General features: G+C 41.1%; 1 protein-coding gene across 4 annotated transcripts in view; it reads right to left on the bottom strand.

Annotated features, from left to right (window-relative positions):
* The window catches only part of LOC111867902 (kinesin-like protein KIF12), a 153,945-nt gene that overhangs the window by 4,099 nt on the left and 124,009 nt on the right, over nt 1-25,837 (bottom strand). For 2 of the 4 annotated variants that reach the window (XM_033752849.1, XM_023858117.2), the window contains 12 exons: nt 24,367-24,508; nt 23,373-23,467; nt 22,325-22,469; nt 16,242-16,360; nt 11,956-12,060; nt 10,859-11,009; nt 6,186-6,408; nt 4,012-4,189; nt 2,846-2,940; nt 2,224-2,367; nt 1,153-1,286; nt 505-792 (listed from right to left, as the gene is read on the bottom strand). In XM_033752849.1, the coding sequence (XP_033608740.1) occupies nt 605-792; nt 1,153-1,286; nt 2,224-2,367; nt 2,846-2,940; nt 4,012-4,189; nt 6,186-6,408; nt 10,859-11,009; nt 11,956-12,060; nt 16,242-16,360; nt 22,325-22,469; nt 23,373-23,467; nt 24,367-24,508 (1,719 nt within the window). In that variant the 3' untranslated portion in view covers nt 505-604. The remainder of the gene's footprint in view (nt 1-504; nt 793-1,152; nt 1,287-2,223; nt 2,368-2,845; nt 2,941-4,011; nt 4,190-6,185; nt 6,409-10,858; nt 11,010-11,955; nt 12,061-16,241; nt 16,361-22,324; nt 22,470-23,372; nt 23,468-24,366; nt 24,509-25,837) is intronic. The other 2 variants (XM_023858119.2, XM_023858120.2) reach the window with 2 other exon arrangements.

Raw genomic sequence — 25,837 nt, 5'->3', positions numbered from 1 at the left:
CCATTCAATTTTCAATTCACCTAATCCTTCCAATTTCTGGCCCTGGACATCAACTCAGCCTCTAACAGAAATGAATACCAGGAATCTTCCTGGGAGTAAAGGGCAACCGGTACATAAGGCCGACAACTTTACCACCATCTGTGAGCCAATGGTCTAAAAAAATAGTAGCCTTAACATCTCACAATCCTATGGGCCTCCATGGCCTGCAGGGATAGCTTTACCTTTTCTTTCACAGCTAAACTAATTTACTTCTTTTGGCTTGTTTTGGACTTCAAACTAATTTGCTTGGTTTTCATATCCTCCATTGTTGCATCATCTTCCTCTTATACATCTTATATTAACAAGAAGTAAAGCTACATGTGACAAAGTTCAATGAACATATGATGAAGAATGAAACATTGACAGACAGGAACATCGACATCTGTGATTCAACATAAAGCTTATTTATGTGATGTTGATGTGTGACTACATACGACTGTTTTTACATGCAGAGAAATATCTCACCCTCTCAGAGACAAGTGAGTTTCAGCTTTTTGTTGCATTGTAGAAGCAGATGTCTTCCTTAAAGTTGAAAGCTTTTCAACAGTGGGAAAGTATTAAAATGTTACTCGGAGCCATCATGCAGTGAGACCAGACTTCCAAATGGATCTTTCTTTGGTCTCTCTGTTTGGTGAATAGGACTCTGAGTGCCAAGAGGGTTTGCTGTTTTGAGCTGGTCAGTACTGTCCTTTTTTCTAGTCAAATGAGGGCTATGATGGAGACTTCCAGGAGAAGAATCCGGTATCTCATTATCTGGAAAAGGACCACTTCGGATTGGTAACAGAGCAGAATCAGCACTCAGGCTTTGAACGATACGCCTCTTACTATCACTTCTTATTCCATTTGTGACTTCTGAAGAAGAAGCTGTAGGTGAGGAATGATCCCCAGTTTCCTCATGGTCTTGGGAAAGTGCAGGGCCTTCATTATCAGGCAAAGATATATTGCTATCAAAAGATTCAAACACTGATGAGTAATTCACAGGCCTTTTTAGTGCCAACCGAGATGGACTGTTGTGATTGACAACTGAAGATACAGTGTTACGAATTGCTTGTCCAGAAAACATTTTCCTGTCAGGTAATACTGAGGATGTGATTACGCCATGAGTGTCAGCACCTGTGGTCCGTGATATTGAAGCTGGCCTTCTCTGTAAGCTAACTTCAGGCAATGGAGATTCTGTGGTTACACTTCCAATAGGAGTAGATGATGTCCTTTGAGGTACACGTGAGTTGCCATCTTGATTTGGGTTGCTGCACAAGAGTTTAAAGGAAATAAATGAAAAATGCTGGATAAAGCAATGGATAAAGAATTAGAGATCAAACCAGGGAACATAAAAGTGTTACAGAACCAGAGAATAGATCGGAATATTTCCTCTGAGATATTAAAATAATAAAATATAACGTTTTAATGGAGAATATGAAAGTGGTAAAGACACATGTGAACGGTATTACTATTTGTCTTCTATTGTTTGTCAGGTCTCTCAGTCAAACAGCAAAACCTGCCTGAAGCAGAAAGTAGAGTAAATAGAAACCTGCCTACACTACAAAATTTATCTCATCCCAAGAATGTAGCGTGTAAAGTAACATGAAATTATACTGAATAAATATGAAGTTAGTAACAGACAAGCCTTAAAAGAAAAACTGTGTGCTTGAACATTTATTGTTGTCTGTTCCTCCATCATTATGTTCTGTACCATGTTACCCAAAATTTATCTAAAAATGAATATTCTTGTAACAGATGGAACACACCTTATCTCAACAAATTATTTTCAGAAATGGACTAGGAATGGGGGTGCATCTGGAAATGTGTGCCACCTGCTAATAGTTTAGTGTATGGTATACGAATTTCTGCCTGTGGTATTAATTGTAAATACATGATGAAAGTAATACTTGATATATTGGGTTTTTGGACTTTATCAGAAAGTTTCTGGGTTTCTAATTATAATCATATATAAATCCCATAAGAAATATACTTGATCTCTTCTGAACACTGAATAAACCAATGCATCTCAGCTCCATAGCTGTTAACCTTCTGTGTCATTATGATTAAAGGAACAATTCAAAACTCTTCTAAAATAGAGTATAATTAACTCATGCCTCACTTCAAATTTCGCATTTGACCTCTATGTTCTTTATCCGATGGTAGCAATGGGGAGTACTGTTCAGTTGCATCAATGCATGAACTTACTCAGCAAGTTCCTTGAGTTTGTTTCTACGAGCAGAAGAGGTACTGTCAGCAGATCCCGTAGATCCATGCATTCCCTTGCCATTGTCCCATGAATTGTGGCGTCTATGGCTCTTTTCACGGTAAGACTCAGCAATGTTCATCATGCTATAACAGAGAGAATTTCATATAAAATGAATGCATCATATATTAAATTCATGTTACGAACACTGGAGATGAGTACAAAATATTAAGAAATGAACAAGAAGGGATAAAGTTTGAAATCTGATTACTTAGATAAGATTTGAAACAAGACACTCTACAAGCAAATCTGATGAAATTAAGGGTACACTGGTATGGACAAATACAGTATTATGCCTGAAGAATGTAAGACAAAGTTATGAAAAACAACTGTCCACTGAAAATACCTAGGACTGGGTGAAGACAGATATTATGCTTAAGAACAACTGATGAATCAATGAAACAGAGTACCACTTGTGCTCTAATGAATGAAATTACTTTGAAGACAAACTTCTTATAGGACTGTAGCCCAAGAATTTGGAACTGCTGGCTAGGAAGAATGAACATTGCTGTCAATGTGCATTATTGTGAGTTACTGAACAGACTTTGGTGCTGTGTTTCTCACCTGTTTCCAATGCTTCTCTTATCTAGTTCTTTCTGTATGGACTCAGGAAGTCGATGAGGAGGCTTAGCAGACTTCCTTCCCTCTAGTATATCTTGCTGCAACATTATATGCATATGAGAGAAATATATTAAGAAGGCCAGATAGTAGGCATTTGATTCCTGGCTGGGGTAGGAATTCTTTCCCTTCACCCTTACATCCAAGTCAATTGTGGGCTCACAGGACCTCCTAATCAGGAGGTAAAGATATTCTTTCTCTGATGGTAACATGGCTAGTGCATGAAACTAACTACTTTCCTTAATCTAGTGCATAGTGTCAGGGGTAAGAATATATGGATCTTTACCTCCACACCCTTTCATGATGTGCTTACAAAACCTTTCTTATTGCATGGGGTGGTGTGAGTTAGAGTAAATTTGATACACAGTCCATTAGTACCAGCCCCAGATAATGGATGAGAATGGAGCAGTTTGTGAAATGAGAATTGGCAGGAGATACTGAAGTACTCAAAGGATATCGACCTGAGTGTTACTTGTCTACCATAAATCCAATCTGATTTGACCTGGGATTGAAGCCTGGTCTTAGGCACCCTTACTTTTATCTATTCCTTTACTACTCATCTACAAAGACGTACAATTTTTCATTAACCACAGACTAAAAATCTGACATTATAAAAACTGAGGGCAGTGAATACTCGTAAATGATAATTGACAGGAAGAAAACATCAATGAATGATGGTGATAATGATAATGATGATCATAGTGGCAATGTAAAATGATGGATAATAAAATTTTGTCAATAAAAGTACGGAAGTAATGGAGACAGAAAGAAGGATAAAATACTTGTTTTGATGTAGATTCTCAATTTCTGGAGGCCCAGTATATTTCATAGATTGAATGCGTTGTCTTGAGTTCTGAAGAACTCTTGCTGAAATGCTGCCATTCTGATGACTTTCACATGAAATTCAACTTCGTGGTTTTAATATTTTACAGTTCCACTTCTTGTCGACAAAATACTGGAACTTTTATTATTATAAACAGAGCATAGATCTACTTTAACATACCATTTTTCGAGTTCCTTTTAAGAAGAGAGGGTAAGAAAAACAAGAAGTCTATTGCCATCATTTAACAGAAATTGGAACTTTGAAATTGTATACAAGTTCTTATACTCACTTTGAAGCGTGGACCTGGTAGTGTGCTGTTGGTGGAGCCACCTAAAGTGTTAGTAAGGCTTGCATTCAGGGGATTCACCCAGACATTTGTGGCATCAAGATCTCCATTCCCTGACATGTTCAGCATTTCAGCAGAATAGGTTGGTCTAGCTGGTATGATGGGTGAACGACAGCACACACTGTAACACCAATTAATGAAACTTTATCAAGAAGTATGAACCAATTTTAAATTACAATTATGTTATAGAGATTATGCTGGTATGGATATTTAAAACAAATGGGTAGAGAGAAATATATTTTATTTATGGGAACCTTGCAGAAACATTCAACTGAGAAATCAATTTTTCAGTATGTATAAGCATTTATAAACATTTCTTGTATCAACAGAGCATGTTTCATCTTTACCTCGGGCCGCGCCATAGCTCAAGTGATTAGTCGCTGGCTTCCCACCATGTCGGCCCAGGTTCGATCCCAGGTCTGGTCAAGTGGGATTTGTGGTGGACAAAGTGGCGCTGGGGCAGGTTTTCTCTGAGTACTTCGGTTTCCCCTGCCAATCTTCATTCCACCAAATTCTCCATTATCATAATCACCCAGGACAGGTACAATAGGCCAATGAGTGGCCACCGTGCCGAGTGGACCCAACTGGACTCCACCCCCCACTACTCATCTTTACCTTACACATCCTCATGAGGGACTCTCTGTCATGAAGTTTCTAATCTAATTTGAATATAAGATATTGGACTGGATGTTCCCACAAATTTTTAGAGACAAGAATATGACGGTGTGTGTTTGTGTTTATGTGTAAACAAAGTATCTTCTTATTTAAGTCTTGTTTGATGCAACGCCATAATCAGATTCATATGGAATTTATGAGTATAGCATTAAATTGGAGGTTAAGTGCCAAAATGGATTGGGAAGGATGTGAAAAGAGGTTGCTGTAGCCTTTTTTATTCATAATCCAATTATTTGCATGAAGAATTTGAGGAAAACCACAAAAATGTTGGGTAGTCAGGATGGCTGGCCTCTGGACCAGGAATGAATCTGAGACCTTCCAAATACAAAGCAGGTATGTTAAGAACTCATGTTCACTCTATGATTATGATGATAAGGACAACGATGATATATGGACACATGGAACCAAGTAATGATAAAGTTTATTTCCTTGGTATTCTGAGTTCAATGTTCTCAATAACTGGCACCACGTTTGTGACGGCTTTTCATAACAACAAAAATAGTGATATATGTGGAAAGAAACCCTAACACAGTTTCTGAACTAGTATGCTGCAGCATTTTTAATCCAAATTTAGCCACACATAACAGCAATTCAAAAAGTGAAGTAGTACCATGGAGACCGCTTAACCCTGTTTTTATCTCATTAGCAAATGTTGCAGTATATTTGTTAAGTTATTGTTGCCTTAATATTTGTCAAATATATATATATATATATTACAATTCTAGAACAATGAATGATCTGGCATGCAGTGAGGCACTGCACAGTACTTGCATACCTCTATAGCACTACATGGACATGTATGAGAAATACTGGGCTAATTTTCGTGGAAACATTCAGGACTCTTCTAACAGGAGAGCGAGAAAATTTCCTTACTTACTTATGTTTAATCAGATTAAGAATCACACTAAAGTTGTAGGTCTCTACATTAAAATGAATATTACCCCATTTAAAAATAATTTCAATTTTTTGTATAAATGTGTGGCATATTTTCTTCCAATTTTCAATTTCTTTTTAATTTATAGAGAGTGGCGGGTATCTTTAGTGATCAGAGTTCCTGGCTACAGATCCAGAGGTACAGCTTCGATTCCCGGTGCTACCAGTTTTTTTCTGAGATGTAGTGGGTCTGGAATGGGGTCCTCTCAACCTTATGAGGATAATTGAGGACCTATTTGAAGGAAATAGAGGTTCCAGTCTAGAAAACCGAAATTAACGGCTGTGAGGATTCGTTGCGCTGACCATGTGACACCCTCTATCCGCAAAAGTTGGCACTAACTTCGCCGACAAGAGGAGGTCGCTCGGTCGGTATAGTACGCTTGCGGACTAAACTCACGGAATTTGTTTTGGGGGGTATCTACCCTGCGCCAGTGTTCATACTAATAGTCTGTAACTTAATATTTATTTGTACCCCATGGTATCACAGACTCAGCAATGCTAAAACTTACGAGTTCACGTCTTCCAGCTTCTTGAGGAGCCGCTCGTTTTCTCTGCACACAAGCTCCTGGTCACGGAGGACAAGCTCCCTCGTTGTGAACAGCTCTGCATTCTCTTTACGAAGTGCCTCATTCTCCGTCATGTAGTGCCTCACCAGTTCCGATAGCTCCTGGCCCTCCATCTCGGCCAGTTTCTCCAAGTCGACAGTGGGAGGTGTCTTCAGAACGAGGCGACCTACTCCACGAATTCAAAGACAGACTTCAGGTTTCTCCATCCTCTCTGACAAGTAGACCTAATCCATTAAAGTATACACATTGTCTTTTATTGTCTGATAATTCAAATTATTTCCTTCTCGAGGACTACCCCCTTATCCTTGAGAGAAGGTTTGCGCGCCTCAGTGACCCGTTGAGGTAAGCTGGCGGGAACTTTAGCTCCTGGTAAAACCATCCATGACAGGGAGGTCAAAGAGTAGAGACCAGACTTAGTGTAGTTCCTGGCTCTCTAGGTTGTGGACCTAGGCGTGGGGATAATGAACCTACCCCAGAAGAATGACTGTTACTAAACCATGGAGGTTTCCAAGACCCATCCAGGGTTGTAGAGCCAGTAGACATGAGGAATTCGAAATATTTACACCAAAGTTATGATTGGAGTTAAGTCTAAATTCACCCGAGATGGGCTGTGTAATATTAGATTCAGGTTTAACAAACACCTACTTAACGGCGATTACCAGAGAATCAAAGTTCAAAAGAAACTTGTTTAAGGGAAATTATGGAAGATCTAGTGTCAATAGGAACTAACCAGAGGGTGACCTCTCAGTATCTAGACTAGACGGAAACAGGGTGAGCAGTGATTATGAAAGTACATGTTTCACGTTCAGAATCGGGCTCCTTGCCTATCCCACTGATTTCAGAATTCATAAAAATGAACGGTGGATATGTAGAATGAACATCAACAGCACAAATGTGTCTTTTTTCTTTATTTTCCAAAGGGGGCGGCATTACAGTTGGTTAAATGTATGTGTGTGTGTAAGAAAAAGCAGGTCGACCGCCGTTAGCTACACATCCAGGAGGCAGGAGTCAGTGAAGCCACTATGACCCTCCTTGCATATGAATTTTGTAAGCACCATCTCTTTTTACCCAGATCCTACGAATCTTCTATCAGTTTGCTTTAGCCTTGTCATCGGCTTGCTTTTGTCTGTCACATATTCCTCTAGAGAGTCAGTTATAAGGAAATCTGACTACATTTTCGTCAGACTTCATAATTAACTGACTCCATGGAGCTCAGCCCTCCTCTCAGCTATTCAACAATTTACCAAAATTTTATGGAACTCGAAGGTTTATTACCGTGATCATAAGAGCCCTCCACTGGTCCCTATCCTGAGCCAGATCAATTCAGTCTACACCACATTCTCTTTACTCTAAGATTTATCTTACTTTTAACCTCCCACCCCTATCTTCCTCCCCCATACACGATATCAAGCTCCGTAATACTATATGAAAATCAAACGAAGTGATTAGCACGTCAATATAAAACGAACGAGAGACATGAAACTGTAAGAAAAAGAAATGAATGGCTAACCTAAGAGCTCTATTTCTAACCTTCACCCACTGGTGCAACTGACATATCCCTTTACCTGTGAAGATATTGAGTCTTCTTTTGGGGCTAAGATAAGGGTTGCTCCTTCATGCTAATATACACGTTTATGACTTAGAGACTTTCACCACGAAATAGAGCACATTATTACAGAAAATTTGTAATATGTGAACAGTTATTTTAACTTCTGGGTATGACACTTGGTCTCTGACATTAAGGGAGGAACATAGGAGCTTCATGACTCTACTCTTTGTCGAGTGTAATTCGAATGATCAAGTCATGGAGGATGAGATAGGTAAGGCATGCAGCACGAATAGGAGCGAAGAGAAATGCTTATAGGATTCTGATGGGAAATCCAAAAGGAAAGAGACCATTAGGAAGACCTAGATGTAGATGGGTGGATACTAGTAAGATGGATCTTGGGCCGCGCCATAGCTCAAGCGGTTAGTCGTTGGCTTCCCACCGCGGCGGCCCGGGTCTGGTCAAGTGGGATTTGTGGTGGACAAAGTGGCGCTGGGGCAGGTTTTCTCCGAGTACTTCGGTTTCCCCTGCCAATTTTCATTCCACCAATTGCTCCACAATGACTCTCACCTATCAGTTGGGGCTGGTACAATAGGCCAGAAGTGGCCGCAGTACAAGGGACTAGTCCCGCCCCACTAGCAATAAAAAAAAAGTGGATCTTAGAGAGAGAGAGAGAGTGAGAGAGAAAGGAGTGGTACCGACTGGATTCATCTGGCTCAGAATAGGGACCAGTGGATGGCTCTTGTGAATACGGTAATGAACCTTCAGGTTCCATAAAATATTGGAAATTCTTGAGTAACTGCACAACTGGCAGCGTCTCAGGAAGGGCTCAGCTCCTTGGAATTAGTCAGCTTAGTTATTTTTACTGCTTTTAACACTTTTATTTTGAACGTTTCAAACAGTGGTGCTTAGAGGCACTTCAACAACATGGTTATTCGCAACTAGAGAGAAAAGAATGAGTTCTCATATCTACAGCACTTTCTAAGTGTCAGCCTTCTTACGTAATCGACATATACACAATTTTTCTATGTGTATTAATATAATAATCATGCTCTCCCTTAATGCCAATGAAATCGCAAAAGGTTTCACACAGAGCACAACGATGTACACTTATATTTTTGTTAGAATTTCAGTCTCCTCCACCGCAAAAGAACCCGCCACCAAACGAGTCGGAGCGAGGCGAGGAGGGAAGGTAAGTAGGGGCATGTCGCGTGAATAAGGGGCAATCCTAAGTGGGAAATCAGCATATATGCCTATACGGTAACGTGCACAGCTTTGTATAATTTCAGTCGATGATTTGCGAAATCTTCTAATGACTGGATTGTGAGTGGAATTGCCAAATATTTTCTTTAAATTAATCGCACCATCTTCCACCCAGCTTTGCTGAAGGTTCTATTTTTCCCATGCGTTGAAGTATATATAAGAAGAGTAATTAATGTTCTTATCGTGAAGGACAATCGTCCTCCACACCAAGAGATAAATAATTTATGAAAAGGCATAATGGAGATGTCAATTATGTCCTTACACCTGTTTAATTTTCTAAAGTGCTTAAAGGATTTTGACAAAAGAATTGACACAGGAGATGTGAATTAAAACGTATGGGGCAAATAAATGCAAGTGTTTGTCGGATCGATATAACCTCTACTTTACACGATTTTCTAACTGAATTTCGACACTTCCACCCCAAAGATTAATCGTACATGAGATTGGTATCCGGCTTTACGACATAAGATATAACTCTACAAATTTCAAGAATGAGAAATCCTTTCTTCTGGTCTGTGACGCCTTGTAGACTGGTATATGTTTACCTATGTATCAGAGGAACGCGCTACATTCATCTACTATAAATATGGAGGTAACAAGTTTTCTCCAACTTTTGCAAGGAGCCACTGCGCAGAAAACAGTATTGCTCATTGTCACCGGCCTTAGAACCTCAATTTGCAGCCCTTCCATGAAATATTTCTATACGGTTACGGAGATAATGGCCCAAGAAAAGTGTGGTCTTCTGGCAGGTCCAAGCACTGTACCTCGCTGTACCTCTCAGCTGAGAGCCCTTATCTATGTTTGTCCTTGAGTGCGATGATACTTCCTAGCCGTGCTTATGTAGTTGGCTCATACCAGAACGCGCAGTCAGCACGTTACGTCATCGCTCGCCAGTCATGTGTTATGTATACTGCTTGGAAACCTAAGGACAATTATGACATGGCGAGCGAGTATTTTGTACTTCAATTTTATGGCTTTCCGTCACTCACAAGTTGGTTTGATGTTACGTACATTATTAACATTACAGAATCCACATATTCCTGCCAGTTTTAATATGTATTTTGTAATCAACAAGTGTGTAACCCCGGTCAAAGTTTGACACTTCTCGGGCCATTATCTCCGTAACCGTTCAACTTTGGACATAGGTGTTTTGGGTTATATCGGCATACTTTAACATAAGGAACACCCTCCCGAAGTTTGGCACATTCCTCCTGGGACACCCTGTATATAATATTTACTTAGAGAAATATATTGAAAATTAATTTCTGGCCCATAAACAAACAAAGACAAACTCCGTTAGTCCGCAAGCGAACTATACTGACCGAGCGATAGCCGCTTGTCGGCGAAGTTAGTGCCAACTTTTGCGGATAGAGGGTGTCGCGTGGTCAGCGCAACAGATCCCCACGGCCGTTAATCTTGGTTTTCTAGACCGGAGCCGCTGTTTCTTTGAAATAGCTCCTCAATTATTCTCATAAGGTTGAGAGAACCCCGTTCCAGACCCATTACTTCTCAGAAAATCTGGTAGCGCCGGGAATCGAACCCGGGGCCTCTGGATCTGTAGCCATAAACTCTGACCACTAGACCGCAGAGGCGGGTATGCACTGAAATATCAGTGCTCTGATTCCCAATAATAGATCTTTATTCGCAATAAAACTACACGTCTTGAAATTATATGTACTCTGCTGGAGCGCATGTTACCACTTCTGTTTAAAAATTGGAGAAGACATGGTTACACTAAAGCACGCAAAATGAAACCAATAAAGTGAAATGTTTGTCAAATCTTTCTGGGGATCATTTGTTGGCTCACCCTGCATGAATGAGTTGGCTCCTGGGTCCGAGCTGGCAGTTCCCGGAGGTTTGTCCTGGGCGAAGTTGATGGCTGATCGCAGGTGGTCATTCTCGCTCTGCAGAGCGTTTACCTCCCTCTTCAGACTCAGTATCAGGGCCTCTCGTGGATCCTACAAGTTGAAAGGTCACTCTGAATTAAATAGTCTTAAGAATGGTAGGTTCCATAGCAGTCGGACAGCCGTCGGATGTAACGAAAGAAGATGCTGCAAGAACAGCCTCCGAAGCAAAGGAACGGGGATGCACCGTTAGGCTNGGGGGGGGCTCGGCTTGGCGCAACATGTCACAATATTGCCACGAGTTCCGTGAGACTCGGGACCAAGATTCACTGTGCTGGCGAGGACCAGCAGCAATTTAGTGGACTGGACTGAACTGTAAGCATTAGATTACTTATGTAAGATTTGAGGTTTTCACGGCGGTGACTATGAAGAAAGCAGTCTTCTGGGATGTGCCGTGTAGATATTGTGTTAACCGACGTTTCGGAGGAACGTATCGCCTTCATTTTTAGGGTAGAAAAAAAGAAGAAATCCGCGAGCGAACCAGCGTGAGCAGGCGCAACAGTCTGTTGCGAAGTAATATGAAGTATGAAAATTGCAAAAAGCACATTTGTAAATTATGCGGGGTGTATCTTCATACTGTTCTTTTATGGTTCCGAAATGTCACATCTTACTCTGAGTAGAAAACAACGATGTTAAATTTAATAAAGATTTATCAGCTACAGAATTTTATACAGTATATTATCAAAATTATCAAAGATTGACAAAAGAAGTAACTCTAGAACACTAGAAATAATATAGAATTATTGCAGGAATACCCAGACAGTATTTTTTACTCCGTAATAAGTATGAAGAAGACGTAAGAAGATGCTGGATGACCTTGGGGACAGAAGAGGATATTTTCATTTGCAGGAGAAAGCTCTAGATCGCATAAAGTGGAGGAACTGTTTTGGAAGAGACTGTGGACCTATCGTCTTGACAGATTACAGATGAATGAATGAATGAATAAGTATGAATTCAAATTCTTTGCAATACTGTGCTCCGAATGGTATGATTCACTTACCATGACGACAATTGGCTTGGTCCTGATCTTCTTCGCCCTGGCTGCGTAACGCAGTGTGTTTATTGTCTCGCTAACATTGGACCGCGCAGGGGAAATGCAAGCGATCTGAAAAAAATAATTGATAGATCCTTTATTTAACAACTTTTAAGCTATTATATGTATACAGTGGCCCTCTTGTAGTGCACTCAATTTCACCTCTCACTTCACAACATGTTTCGGCAACATAGTGCCATCATCAGGTGTCCCAATTACGTCAATCTATTGCTTGCCTTCATATGTTTTCACAACACCATTTAAAAACTATTTAAAAAGTCCGTATTTGTCAACTATGATAAAAGTACACTCGTTAAAACTTGTTAAGATAATTTATCTTATTTGTCTTAATTAAAACTTGCATGTGGTTCCTTCACTACGGGGTCTTTTTCCTTATTTTCTGCGTAAACCGCGTCTTCTGATGTGTGTTCCCTTATTAGCTGCGAGTGTTGTAAGCTTTCAAGCTGCTTAGGGCATACAGCGGTGAAATGAAGGTACAGTCCCAGTATTTATCTGTAGGGACTGAACTGAACCAAGATGAAAAATTCTGTTACTAATGTCAACTTCTGAGCCGTGAATTCAACCCAGGACCTTCCGAATACTAAGCACGAGGAATGAACACTCATCTGGGAAGTATTGAGGAATAAACTGCACAGGGAAGGAATATGACTTCCGATATAAATAGGAAAGGTACTTCTCTGGAGCTATTCAAACGGATTTCAATGAAGTATCTTAACAGGTCATGCATTCTAAAGGTAGTCTGCACCGGCACAATATCCCCCTTACTATACAGAGTGCTGGCTTTGAGCTTCATATATTCTTGAGCTGATCCTCACCCGAAACGTCGGACTATGATAAAACTACGTCCAGTTAAGATCTACCATTTTATGAACGCATTTTGATATGGTATATATTTACTACCCGTTCACGGTAGCCGGGCGGTATAGGGCATGTACTGTTTTCTCTCGCTCGGAAACCAGGATCGTGGGTTCGATTCCCAAACAAGGCATGGATATTTTGTATGTATTTATTCTGTTTTTGTGTTCCCCTCTGCTTAGATATAGGCCTTGCGACGAGCTGATCACTCGTCCAAGGAGTCCTACCGTCTGTAAAATTGATCATGAAATTGAAAAATCAGAGGCCAGAGCCCAAGGGGGCTGTAGAGCCAGTGAAAAATGACATATATATATTTACAAAACTAAACGGGAAAAATTAATATTTGTGTAATTTATTGAGAGTATGATTGATTTTGCAACAACTGCAATTGTATCGGAAAGAAACTCCAATAGAAACCGATGAAGGAGGTATCTGAGACTGCAAAGAACTTATAGGAGAAAAGGCATTCTCGTGCAGTATATACTAAAATAATTTAGAGCTCAGTTTACGGAAGTAACTCCAAGTTATTAATCAGTTTGAACCTCCTTCATTATCAGCAGATCGTCCTATTTCTCACGTGATCTGTAAATAATTGAAGTGGTCGTTTTGTCAGCGGTGCGAGATTTGATTAAGAGCGAACAGAAGACAGTTCACTATGACGGGATCAGGAAACTCACCACCACGAAGCCAAATGCGCTAACCCTTTAAAGCCCAGTGGTTTCTATAAAGAGTGTGTCCAGGCTCTGTTAGGACTGTGTTCATTAAAAATACAAGATGTGAATTACTCGTATTTTCAAAATTTCACTTTTTTATTCAGAATAGTCTCCTGAACCAGTACATAGCTGGAATCAATTGAAAAGTTTTCGAAAACAGTCACTGTACTCCTTTTGTGGAATCGCATTTAAAACTGCGGTAGATTCCCTTTGGATGTCCTGGATGGTGTCGTGACGGTCTCCTTTCATCGCCAACTTAACTTTTGTGAACAACCAGAAATCTACTGGAGCCAAATCTGGCGAATACGAGGATGATCAAGGACTGTGATCCCTTTTCTGGCCAAAAAATCGCGCACGATCTTCGTTTTGTGGGGTGGGGCATTGTCGTCGAGGAGCGACCAGGAACCTTGCTCTCGATATTCAGGTCGAATTCGAAGAATTCTCGCCAACAAACAATTGAGGTCTCCGAGATAATAATCAGGATTCACTGTTTGAGCTTCTGGTAGAAATTCCTTGTGAATGATTCCTTTGGAATCGAAGAAAACGGTTAGCAGTGTTTTACTCGACTCTTTTGCATGCGCACTTTGATTTCGGCTTCTTTGGGCTCAACCACGCGGCACTCTGCACTCTACCGCTTTCTGAGAGGCTCATATTGAAAACACCATGTCTCGTCACCATTAACAATCGATTTTGTAAATTTTGTATCACTTTGGGCCGACCGCAACATGTCTTTGCAGTGTTCCACTCTGGCATGTTTTTCATCGCCTGACAGCACGTGTGGTACAAACTGCCCACAGACCTTCCGTTCTCCCAAAATTTGATGCACAGAATTTTTTGGTATTCCCAGAAGATCCTCGATGAGTCTTGCAGAAACACATCTGTCTGATGCAAGGATTTCCGTCACTTTTTTCACATTTTCTTCAGTGCGACTTGTTCTCGGCTTTGATGCACTTGGAGCGTCTTCAATGTCCTCCCTGCTGTCACGAAATGCAGCATACCATAGAAAAATGTTCGAGTGGATCAAAGAATCACTACCGTACACACTTTTCATCATTTCGTTCGCTTCTCCGGCTGTTTTGCCTAACTTCAAACAAAATTTGATATTGGCTCTCTGTTCAACCGCCATTTTCCGACGAGCGTCAGAACAGTACTGTTACATTCAAGGTCAGAACACATGATGCAGCGATGTTTGCGCTTTGAAATTATAGACAGCCACAGCTGAAATTTCAAGAATCTTAACGCCACAACTCGCCAACAAATGGCATTGCAGGGCAAATTAAAAAAAAAATTAGTCCTAATGGATCCTGGACACACCGTGCATGTACCATCTGCTCTGACATACTAAAACTCTACATTCTGTCCGCAGAGTGTAGTTGTATATTTCGACTGAGTCTCATAAAAACAGCCATCATAACCCTATACAGCATGAACATGTTGGTCTCTGTAGCAGATACGTAATGTATTTCCTGTGAGGTACGAACTGAATATTTATATATTATCACGTGTATCAGTGACTAAGCCACGGGTTTGGCTTGGTAATTAGATTTATTAACAACCTACAGGCAGTAAATACATATAATTATAATACTGCTACTGATTTTCACACTACAATGCACTCCACGCTGATCTCTTCAGTTTATCTGCACTAGTGTTCACGGATTTATAATACAGGAACTTCAAAATTCTCACTTCCAGTATCACTGCACTATAGCGCACATAAAGTCTTAAAATCACACGTTAAACCTTCACAGGCTGGTTTCTTGTACTCGTCTGTACTCCTTGAGCTTAATTGTTTCTTGCTTGTTCGCATCGTTGACAAGATCCGTTACAATATTATTTGGAAAAAAATCAGTCTTTAAAGGTTAAATATCAAGGCATTCTAAAGGAACGTAAGATATGTCTGGCTACTGTGTAATTATACGTACTGTCAATAATCATATGTTGATTTTTTACTTACCTCTGTATATCGAGTTCAGCGGTTTTCAGATTCAAGCGAAGAAAATTAACCTGGCAATGTGTCACATGTTCAGATATATGTGTATTAGCCTCAAACGGAAACCTGCGTTTGGGTCATCCCGACATAAAAAAATATGTTCTACATCACTGTCTGAGCCCGACGGTTTTGAAATTCAAACAAAAGAGATTAGAAGATTACTATTCGTATCATCTAAGAGACTAACCGCTTGAGCTATGGCGCGGCCTGCTGACTTCTCTGTAAGGCAAGTTTACTAATCTGAAGGTGCTCTTGAATTGTACGCGACGCAGCTTCGGGAACCGACAGAATGGAAGTAACGCCATGTAGTCCATTGAAAGTCAACCGACGTTTCGGAAGAACATGTCGCTTCCGTCTTCAGGGTCGAATAAACCAGAGTGACCCTCGGCTTTCCACCTGATTTCACTCTGGTATCTTGGTCAGCTTATTCGACCTTCAAGATGGCAGATATGTTCCTCCGAAACGTTGGTTGACTTTCAACGAACTATAAGACGTTATATCCCAGAAGATAGTAAACTTCTTAACAACCACTACGAGAAACTGAAATTCTACAAAATAAATTAGATTTGGTGTGTGTCATACGATAGATAACTGGACTGAAAAGGGAAGCTTTGTCGGGCTCATCACGACATTCGAAAGATCACGCTCCAGTCCAATGTCCGAACACTGACCATAAGGGTGACACCGTTTCCGGCAAGGCTGTCTGCCAGGAGCTTCGTCAGCTTGCTGTCCCGGTACGGGATGTGGCCTCCTTTCTTGCGTGAGTCGCTGAGTGAAGCAATGCAGTACCCTGAAACACCGCGAGATACACACTCAGTACACATGTACATTCTCAATTTAGGAATACATATGAAGTAACTCTTTCCAGCACATTAATTCCTTCTGCACGCATCCCAATCCTAACATACGCATCGGAAACGTGGGTATTGTCTATATTTAGTGAAAAATCTCCTACTATCTTGGAAGGATAAGTTTTGAGGTCCATATATGGCGCGAAACAACAATGAATGTGGAATCAGGTACAATTAACGAATTGTATGCTTTGTATTAGGACAAGGGTAGGTTGAAATGGGCTGGTCATGTTGTTCGAATGGACCAGCAACAACCGGCGAAAAGAATTCTTGTTGTCAAACCAGAAGGCAGACGAAAGAAAGGAAGGCCTGAACTGAGATGGGAATACAGAGTGGACAACGATATTAAAACTGCGATGGAAATAAACTAGAAAAATATAATCACGAGTAGATAAATCTGGCAGAATCTTCTAAATGCTAAGGTTCAAAAGGACTGTTTTGCCAAAGATGATGATGAGAATGTAACCCAATAGTAAAATAAATTGACATCTACAGACTGTTCTGTTACAGGGAATTTCTGTTACCCTGTATAGAGGATAAGCACCATCAGCTAGACGTGCACTGAAACAGAATGCATGGACTTACCATCACCGTAGCTAGAGAAAACGCTCGTGGTTTCACAAAATCTTTCGACTCCACAAGTAGACGACCGGCTTATTTTGACACTCTGAGGCGTCTAACAGTTCGCTCTGTACAGGCTTCATGTCCTAGTGCTGATACGAACGACGTAAAGAATTATTAACTTATTCGTTTGTCGCCTTGACCTCGACGATTGCTTCCAATAAAAGGATTCTGAAATATTGATGAAACCTTGTGCTTCATCACTGTCAGTGTGGGGAGGCGTCCAAATAAGAGGGGGAGGGGGGGCTGTAAGAAACTGGGTTCAGGTATCGCATTATGTCATTAAAATTGCAAGTGGTCGTGTGTAGACATGCGACATGTTCGCGTGCTGACTTCAGACCAGATGACTGACCATTCTCGACTGGCTCCAGGCTTCAGATCTAGCCAAGCACTGATCAGCTGGGATGTGTTACTGCCTGTACACTTAAGTGTTGAAGTTTATACATTCCTTCTCCTCATACGAGTACACACTGCTCTTTTTATTATTCTGCTACTTATATTCTATCTTCTCTTCTTATCCTTGGTATCCATCTCTCTCTATACATTGAACTTAAGTCTGTATATTCTTCCTCCCTCAAATCCTCGTTTTCTGTTCACTTCCTTTCCGATTTTCTTCATAAGCTCACATATTATCCGTGTCCTCCTTCGCCCTTCTTCCGTTTTTATCCTGCTCTTCCTTCCCCTTATTTCTTCTTATTCTTTCTTCGTGTATCTTCTTAGCTTCAATTCCCCCCCCCCATTCTTGTTGTTGTTCGACTTTCTCCATTTCTTCTCCTTCAGGTCTGTCTTTTTCTAAACTGAAAAATTTTTTCCCTCGTTCTCTTGTTACTTTATTTTATCTTTTGTCTTGAGTTTCTCTCTTCTATGGTTTCTCCATCAACGCCAGACAGGCTTGTCTTAGCTTCATTCCCATGTTCTGATAGTGGAATGTAAATGCCGTTACCCAGCAAACAACTGATGGACTTTCATGGAACTTGCTGCAGAAATTTGCTATAATAATATCAACAAGGTGGCCGTGAAACGTCTGACGAGGAAGCCATATTGTTGCTGCTTCTCACCTTGCCTATCAACGTTATGTGGTGATACACCATCAATTAATATTGACGTTTTATTAAGGTAATTGATTTTGGAGAATGTAAGGCAACAAGCCGACCGCTCCCTGAATCAGTGTACATAATTAACTTTGATAACGGTTACAAAGGATCCACTAAGGAAACTTGTATGCGTATAGACCACAAATATATGTATACACTTCATATGAAATATTCTTTCGTATCTGCAGAAAGACAACACAGAAATAAATACCTAACTACCGTATTTACACATGTATAGGCCGCACATTTTTTGCCAAAAATTCAAGAGGAAAACTGGGGTGCGGCTTATATTCGAAATATTCGAAATCACACTTCATTTAAAAAAATATATTCATAATTTTTTCGGAATAATTTCTACTCCTGAAATAATATTCCAAGAAAATTATTTTTTCTATAATTTCTGTCTGAAAATTGTGCTGCGGCCTATACATGCGTAAATACGGTAATTCCTCTAAGTCATACGAAGTCCTCTATACATAAGAACTCGTTCTCTTGAAAGCAGGCCCGTAAATTACTCAAAGAACTTTGCTTCTCACTTCTTTGTTTTGTAATGCGGCTCTTAAAGTTATCATACGCAAAGCTACAGAAAAGCAAAATTTCCTCTGTGCGTAATTAAGCACAACGTCAAAAAGACGTGTACGATGCTGGAGATATAAACTCATGCATTCTTAACCTGGGCACTAGATGGAAGTGAGCGGTCAGCTTAACACGTATGCCGATTTACTCCAGGATAAAGTTATAACCTAACATCATAAGTTCAGTTTTAATTTTGTCAGTACTTCAAGACTCGTTTTTAGAGCAAATTCATGTGAGTGCGTGTATGGTTCTTCAGAAAACAGTTGAACACTGAGCATTAATGGAGTACCACATGGCCTTCCAGCTCATTTCGTTTTAACATCGATTCTTCGAGTCCATGCGTGTCAGAAAGGACGAAAACTTGAGTGGTGAGTATATGATCATGGTAAAAGCTAAGGTAAAGTTGTCCCTGTGCTTAACTAATTAAGCACCATGCCATGAAGTCGTATGGGGAAGTGGATGTATAGATCCACATTTTCTTGACCTCGACACTAGCTGGAGGTGAGTGGTCAGCTTCACGCGGCAATGACTTTATCCTCCGGGTTAAGAGCCCCAGTACCCATTGGGTAGGAGGTTGGGTGGGTCTGGACCCTGTGCAATAGAGAACAATTTCTTGCTTCTTCCAGGATTTTGGACCCTATCGTCCATTCAGTAGCTCGCTGTTGCACTTGATATTATGTCATGGGTCAGCTTCTAGTAGGATAATACGCAAAATATGAATTAAATTTGTCCCTGTTCACAGTGATCGCCACGCCATAGAGACTTGTGGAGAGTAGAAGTATATCTGTGTGAATTTTTATGTGAGTCCGTACCAAATGAGGGTGGGTGGTGAACTTGAAGCACCGGCTGTTTTATACCCAGCGAAAGCCCTCCCGGTACCCACCGAATAGGCTGGTGGCCTCAGAACCGGCTTCAACGCTGCAGAGAAGAGAAAATTCTCCCGTCCGTGCCTACAATCGAGAACACATTCCTCTTCCATCTATTAAAGAGCCGAGATAGCTCAGTCGGTAAAGCAACTGGCTATGACCTGGACGACCAAGGGATCGGAGTTCCAGTCCCGGTGGGGGGCAAGAATTTTAGCTTCCCCATGTCGTCCAGACTGACTATGGAGTCCACCCAGCCTCCTACCTAATGGTTACCAGGGGCTTTTCCCCCGGGGGTAAAACTGCAGGGGCATGAAGCTGACCACTCACCTCCAGCTAGTGCTGAGGTCAAGAAAATATGGATCTATACATCCACTCCCCCATACGCCTTCATGGCTTAGTGCTTAATTAGATGAACACATGGGACAACTTTACTTTTTTACCTAACCCCGTAAACTAGTCACTGTACTGACTGAGCTATTCTAGCCCCACGATGAGGTACATCGATACAAACATACAGTTTAACTCGTGTTTCATATAAATTAGAGATTTCTAGTGAAATACCCGTCGAAAAATAAACACTTTCAGCAAAATTAATATTTGACCTTAATTTTTATGCCCCGGAACCTGAAAATCCCTTGAAAATATTAAAAGATATTGAAAGACCGAAGACCTTAGGAGCGACGTGTGATAGTACCGGGAATACGTTTGAAGGATGGTCCCTGCCCGTAATTCTAGGGACTGCAGGTAGATTCGGAAGGCGAACACTGCCAATGTGGCTAAAATCACTAAAATTGACAACATTCTTCTCTGTCTTTTACACAGTCACTCTGGTTACAAGTGCCACAGCTCCTAGTATATCTCTTTTTATTAAGAGAAGCTGGCTTATAATGATAAAGCAGTAGCGTCCTTTTTGGTTTCATAACTTGGCGTTGATCCACACGTGATACCAGTGCCTGATTTACAACTGTGTGGGCCTCGGCGCAATCGAAATGTTGAGGTCCCCATTAGTAACAAAAAAATTGTCATGAAAACTTTTTTTTTTATTTTTTACAATAACTAAAAATATAAGACAACATTTTGTGTTTTAGAGAAGTAAATGTCTTAACAAAATCTGTGCATTCCATTTCTGGTTTGTGGAGGGCCCGGTCGCTCCCCCTTACATCCGGTTCTGAATACATCATAGTGCTATACAATATTAGAAAGTAAAAGCTATGTGGCAAGACAAGTGCTCTCGATGCTCAGTCGATTGCAAAACTTTCTGAATGACACTATGTCTTATGGCCGATAATGGTCTCGCGATCAATACCCAACTGAGACCGTGTGATACCGATTTGAATGTCACTATCTATGTACGTGTTCTGTCCCGAAACCAAAGGCATAAACATAATGACATATGACCCACAGAAGTACATACAAAATATGTGTGTTTAGAAACATTATCAACATGTTGAACTTTCATTTGTCTTCCTCGCTCTTGATATTAACAGGCGATGGAAGCATTTTCAAATATGTTTGTTTCTACACCAAAATTTTGTTGTTACGTTCAGGGGAAAGTACATGCAAAATACGTAAAATGAAGGTCTGTTGAGAGTGTTATCTTCTGTATTATAATTGTATAGTTCAGTATAATTCCAGTGACGTTCCAGAGGAGGGCATTGCTTCCATCTTCAGGGTCGAAGAAGAACACAGGTAAGAAACCAGCAATAAGCAGGCTGAAATGGATCCGCTTGTCGCCTCATTATTTCTGATTTCTTGCTTAGTTTACTCTTCGACCATGAAAATGGAAGCGATATTTTTCTCCGAAATATCGGTGGACATCCACTAAACTATACGGCGTTACAATCCAGAAGATAACCTCCTCATAGTCACAGCTGAGAGAGTATCAAACTCATCAAATATCTGGTAAGTTAGATTAAGGAATTATGAAGTTCACTCCAGTCGGGAACAAGTTTACAGATACCTACAAACTACGCCTCACAATCACTTACTGCTGAATGCCATAGATATGGCACAGACGTTTCGGGAAATTTCTCCAGGCCCTTCTTCAGTCATCAGGCGTTTCTTTTCAACACGACAAACAGCGATAGAAATGGAATATGAACCAAATGAATAGAAAGCAGTGAATGTTCATGCAGCCGATTTTCCGTTAAATTCTTGCTCCTTCTTTCTGTTTATGCAATAAATTAATTTAAATTTTTAAAACTGTTCCTGAGCTTAACTAATTAAACATATGTCGTGAAGACGTATGGGGGAGTGGATGTATAGATCCACGTTCTCTTGACCTGGGTACCAATTGGAGATGAGTGGTCAGCTTCACGCTCCCGGTACCCATTGGATAGGAGACTGGTTGTGCTCCAGGGTCGGTATGGAAGACGTGGAGAAGAGAAAATTCTTAACCATACAGAGACTCGAACTCCGACCGCTCCATCGTCCAGCCCGTAGCCAGTCACTATACCGATTGCGCTAACCCAGCTCTATATGTATGCTATAAATATTTTAATTCGTTGGAGGTAATTATACAGTAGCTCTCTCCCTGTTTTCACGTTCTCGATACAACAGTTTTCCGTTCAATTCAGGTTCCATTAACGACAGGTTTTACTACAATTTTTACCGCTACGTTAACTTCTCGTCTTCAATTTCTGTTCACTATTCTGCAGGAAACGTTACACTAGATGTGTCACAGGACCCGCATGTACATGTCTTCCGTTAGGTGTCCGTTTCAGTCATTGAATTTAGTGGCACTTACCAAGGACCATGAGGGACTTGTTGATGTTGTTGGCCTCCTCTAGCGTCTTCCCTTCGCTGTGCGTCTTCTTGGTCATTTCGCTACCCGCCAAGTCAACGAAGTTTATCTTCCCCTGTTTGGAAATGAAGACGCCATCTTCTCCCATCTGTCAATGGAAAACAATGGGCATCGTCATCAGCATCAGGGTTTGTCACGTTTCAGTGGAGTTGATTGACACAACACACAGAATGCCATAAGTAATATTAAGTTTAACGTTCAATATTAAGGCAGTTATGTCAGGCAGTAAAATGCCACAATATAAAATAACACATGATGAGAAAGCATATATTAAAAAAGTCGCGAATGCTAAATGTATCATGGAAAATAGACAATGTTCAACATAATATACTCTTAATGATTCGGCCATTCTCACAGATCTTCAGGCAATCAAGCATATTACTGCTTCAATATGGTAGGGGTATAATTATTTTTAGAATGATCAAGTCAAGGAGAATGAGATGGGCAGGATATGTAGCACACATAAGAGTGGATGCCTTTAGGGTTTTGATAGGAGAATCAAATAAAAGTACCAATAGCAAGGGCTAGACGTAGATTGTAGGATAATATTTTGACGCATATGTCCATTGCTAGGCAATGGCTCGGTAAATACATTCCCGCAACATACGTGCTCAAAAATAGAAGGACATCCATTGCTCTGTAGCGGACCGGTAGACGCGCATTCTGGAAATCAGTAAATGTCCACTGCTAGACAATGGACGTGTTTTCTATGGAGTCCGCTCCGAGGCTGTGGAAGAGTGAGTGACTAGCTACAGTATCTCAACCCACTGCCTCGCATATTATAACCTTGAATTTGTAACAGTCCTAACCTTGCAACGCTTGGCCATACGATGTACAGGGGGGTATGAGAAGGGTACCGATCTTGTAAGTGCCCCCTAAAGAATCAATTGGTTTCAAGGTTATTAATTTGTATTATCTGACTGACACATCCGGAACTAACGTGAGGGGCAAGGCAGGCAGGTCAACACATAAAGAACTTGCAGACACTCACCTGCTGCTCGGATGTGATGTGAACGGTCAGGATCGTGTGGCTGCGACTGGAATAGTCATTCATGTTGTGTCGTCCCACCGAACGGTTCCTCATACCTGGCACACATCACAAAGCTGTGTGTTAGATAGGATCCACAGTATACGTTATCCTTCGAGGAGTAGGACACATTTCTTTCCTCAAAAATAAGTCTAAAATTACTCTTCGTCTCTTACAATAAAAGTCTGAAATATCAGCCTATATACAGGTTAGATTTACTTTTCAAATCGCAACGCATTTTATAAACCAGTAAACACGCCAATCCTTTTATGCCCTTCAGCGCAAGTCCGAACGTTACGTCGGACAGTAGCACTGTAATGTCCGGGAGGTCGGATCTCAGCAGTACACAAACATGTAGACTTCTGTACGTTGATAATTTTCAGTGTCCACTTGTGTCTCAGGTAGTTGGAGAAATAAATGATGAATAAGCAGAAGAAGAGGGAGAAGAAAAAAAAGAAATAAAGAAATAAAATAATATCAAGAAAACTCCGTGGCCTGTAGTCGGCAAGCGAACTATACTTACCGAGCGACCGCCACTTGTCGGCGAAGTTAGTGCCAGCTTTTGTGGATAGAGAGTGTCGCGTGTTCAGCGCAACGGATCCCCACGGCCGTTAATCTTGTGGTTCTAGACCGGAAAAGAATATCAAGAAAAGGACAAAAAAAAACAAAGGGTTGAAAACAGGACCAAGAAGGTGACGGAGAAGAAGACTGATAAATAGGATGAGAAGAAACACAAGTTAAGTGTTTTTATATGAAATCACATAAATATTCCTATTTACCCTGCAAACCGTCGCTCAAAGTTTGGGTCCATAAAAGAATGAAGTCTCTATTACCTGCAGATCAACCACGTCTTCTAATAGTTTACACCCGTCAACGCAAACGAGGCTTTGACGGCCGAGTCATGGCGGTATAACCATCACTTTTATGCGAGTTAAAATGAAGAACATCATAAAATTACCTTCTTCCAGCACAGCCAGAAGGTCGTCTAGCTCTTCGCAGTCCACGGTGAACAGGTTCTCTACGAAGAAACCCCTCGACTTCTTCGACCACCGCACAGCCAGGGGTTTCCGTGCGGTGCCAGGGTTTAGGAGATCGATGACCTGCAAATGAATTTATTTTTCCTCCGTCATTTCATTTCTTCAGGCTGTCACTGTGCTTGAGGATCCGGGATAGCTCAGTCGGTACAGCGACTGGTTACGGACTGAACGGCCGAGAGATCGGAGTTCAAGTCCCAGCAGGAACAAGACCTTTGTCCTCTACACGTCGTCCAGACCGGTTCTGGGGCCCAACAGACCTCCTATTAAACGGGTACCGAGGGCTCTTTCTCCGAGGGTAAAGCGGCCGGGGAGTGAAGCTGACCACTCCCCTCCAACAAGTGCTGAATCCATTCTTCCCCGACCCGTCTTCATGGCATAGTGCTTTATTATTTAAGCACAGAGACAACTTTGTACATTTCTGTTGCCCCCTGTGTTTAATTAAGGGGCACGCAGTAGCGTCGTTGGTTGAGGTGAAATGCTATAAACCAGAAGGTCACGGGTTCGAGTCACGATGAGGTGAAATTTTCAATTTACCTAATCATTCCAGCCGCACTATGGACCTGGGGTCAACTTAGCCTCTAACAGAAATGAGTACCAGAAATCTTCCTGGGGGTAAAGCGCGGCCGACACGTAGGGCTGAAAACCTTACCGCCATCTTTGAGCCGATTGCCTAGACAAAGTGTGGGAGCCTCGACGTCTTACAAACCTATGGGCCTTCACGGCCTGTTACAGGGATAGTTTTACTTACTTTACTTTTTTAGTATGTTTAATTAAACGCTTCTTCATGAAGACGTAAAGAATGGACGAGAGTCATCATGTTAGCTCCCTAGAGCTTATGGGAAACAGCCAAATAGGATAGGACGCTGTGTCTACCTCAGGATCAGGCTGGCTGCAGTGGTGAAAAGGAAAATTCCTACTCTGGCCGAGAATCGAACTCAGGTTATCCAGCCTAATTACTATACGGACTGAGCAAGTTTAGCTACTTCAGTTTATTTGTAACAGTAACTCTGTCTCTTAGATGTCAAGGCGCGTTCACATTACTCGTGCTCGTGCTCGTCAGCCTTGAGTTCGTAAAACTTCGTCCACACTACTTCAGTTGCTCGCCAGGCTACGGCGGGTGAGGATCCATATATTTACTCGTAGTGTGTATAGGCTGTAGTCGTATTTTAATTTATTGGCTATAGTTTTTAAATTAAAAATTTAAATGATATAATGATAAAAACTCCGTCTCAAGGGCAAACAATATATTTTGTGTCTTTGATCTTGTTCCCCTACACTACATGTTTCGGCCTCAGACGGCCATCATCAGGTGTATAACACTCACGTCGCTGTCACACTGCACCCAGCTCAAAATTTAACATCTAAAACACTCTCCCTGTCATTATCAACTTC

The sequence above is a fragment of the Cryptotermes secundus genome, unplaced genomic scaffold (assembly GCF_002891405.2).
Source record: "Cryptotermes secundus unplaced genomic scaffold, Csec_1.0 scaffold111, whole genome shotgun sequence".
Classification (NCBI taxonomy): domain Eukaryota; kingdom Metazoa; phylum Arthropoda; class Insecta; order Blattodea; family Kalotermitidae; genus Cryptotermes; species Cryptotermes secundus.
The sequence above is the reverse complement of the archived record's forward strand: the minus strand, read 5'-3'. Positions and strand labels throughout refer to the sequence as shown.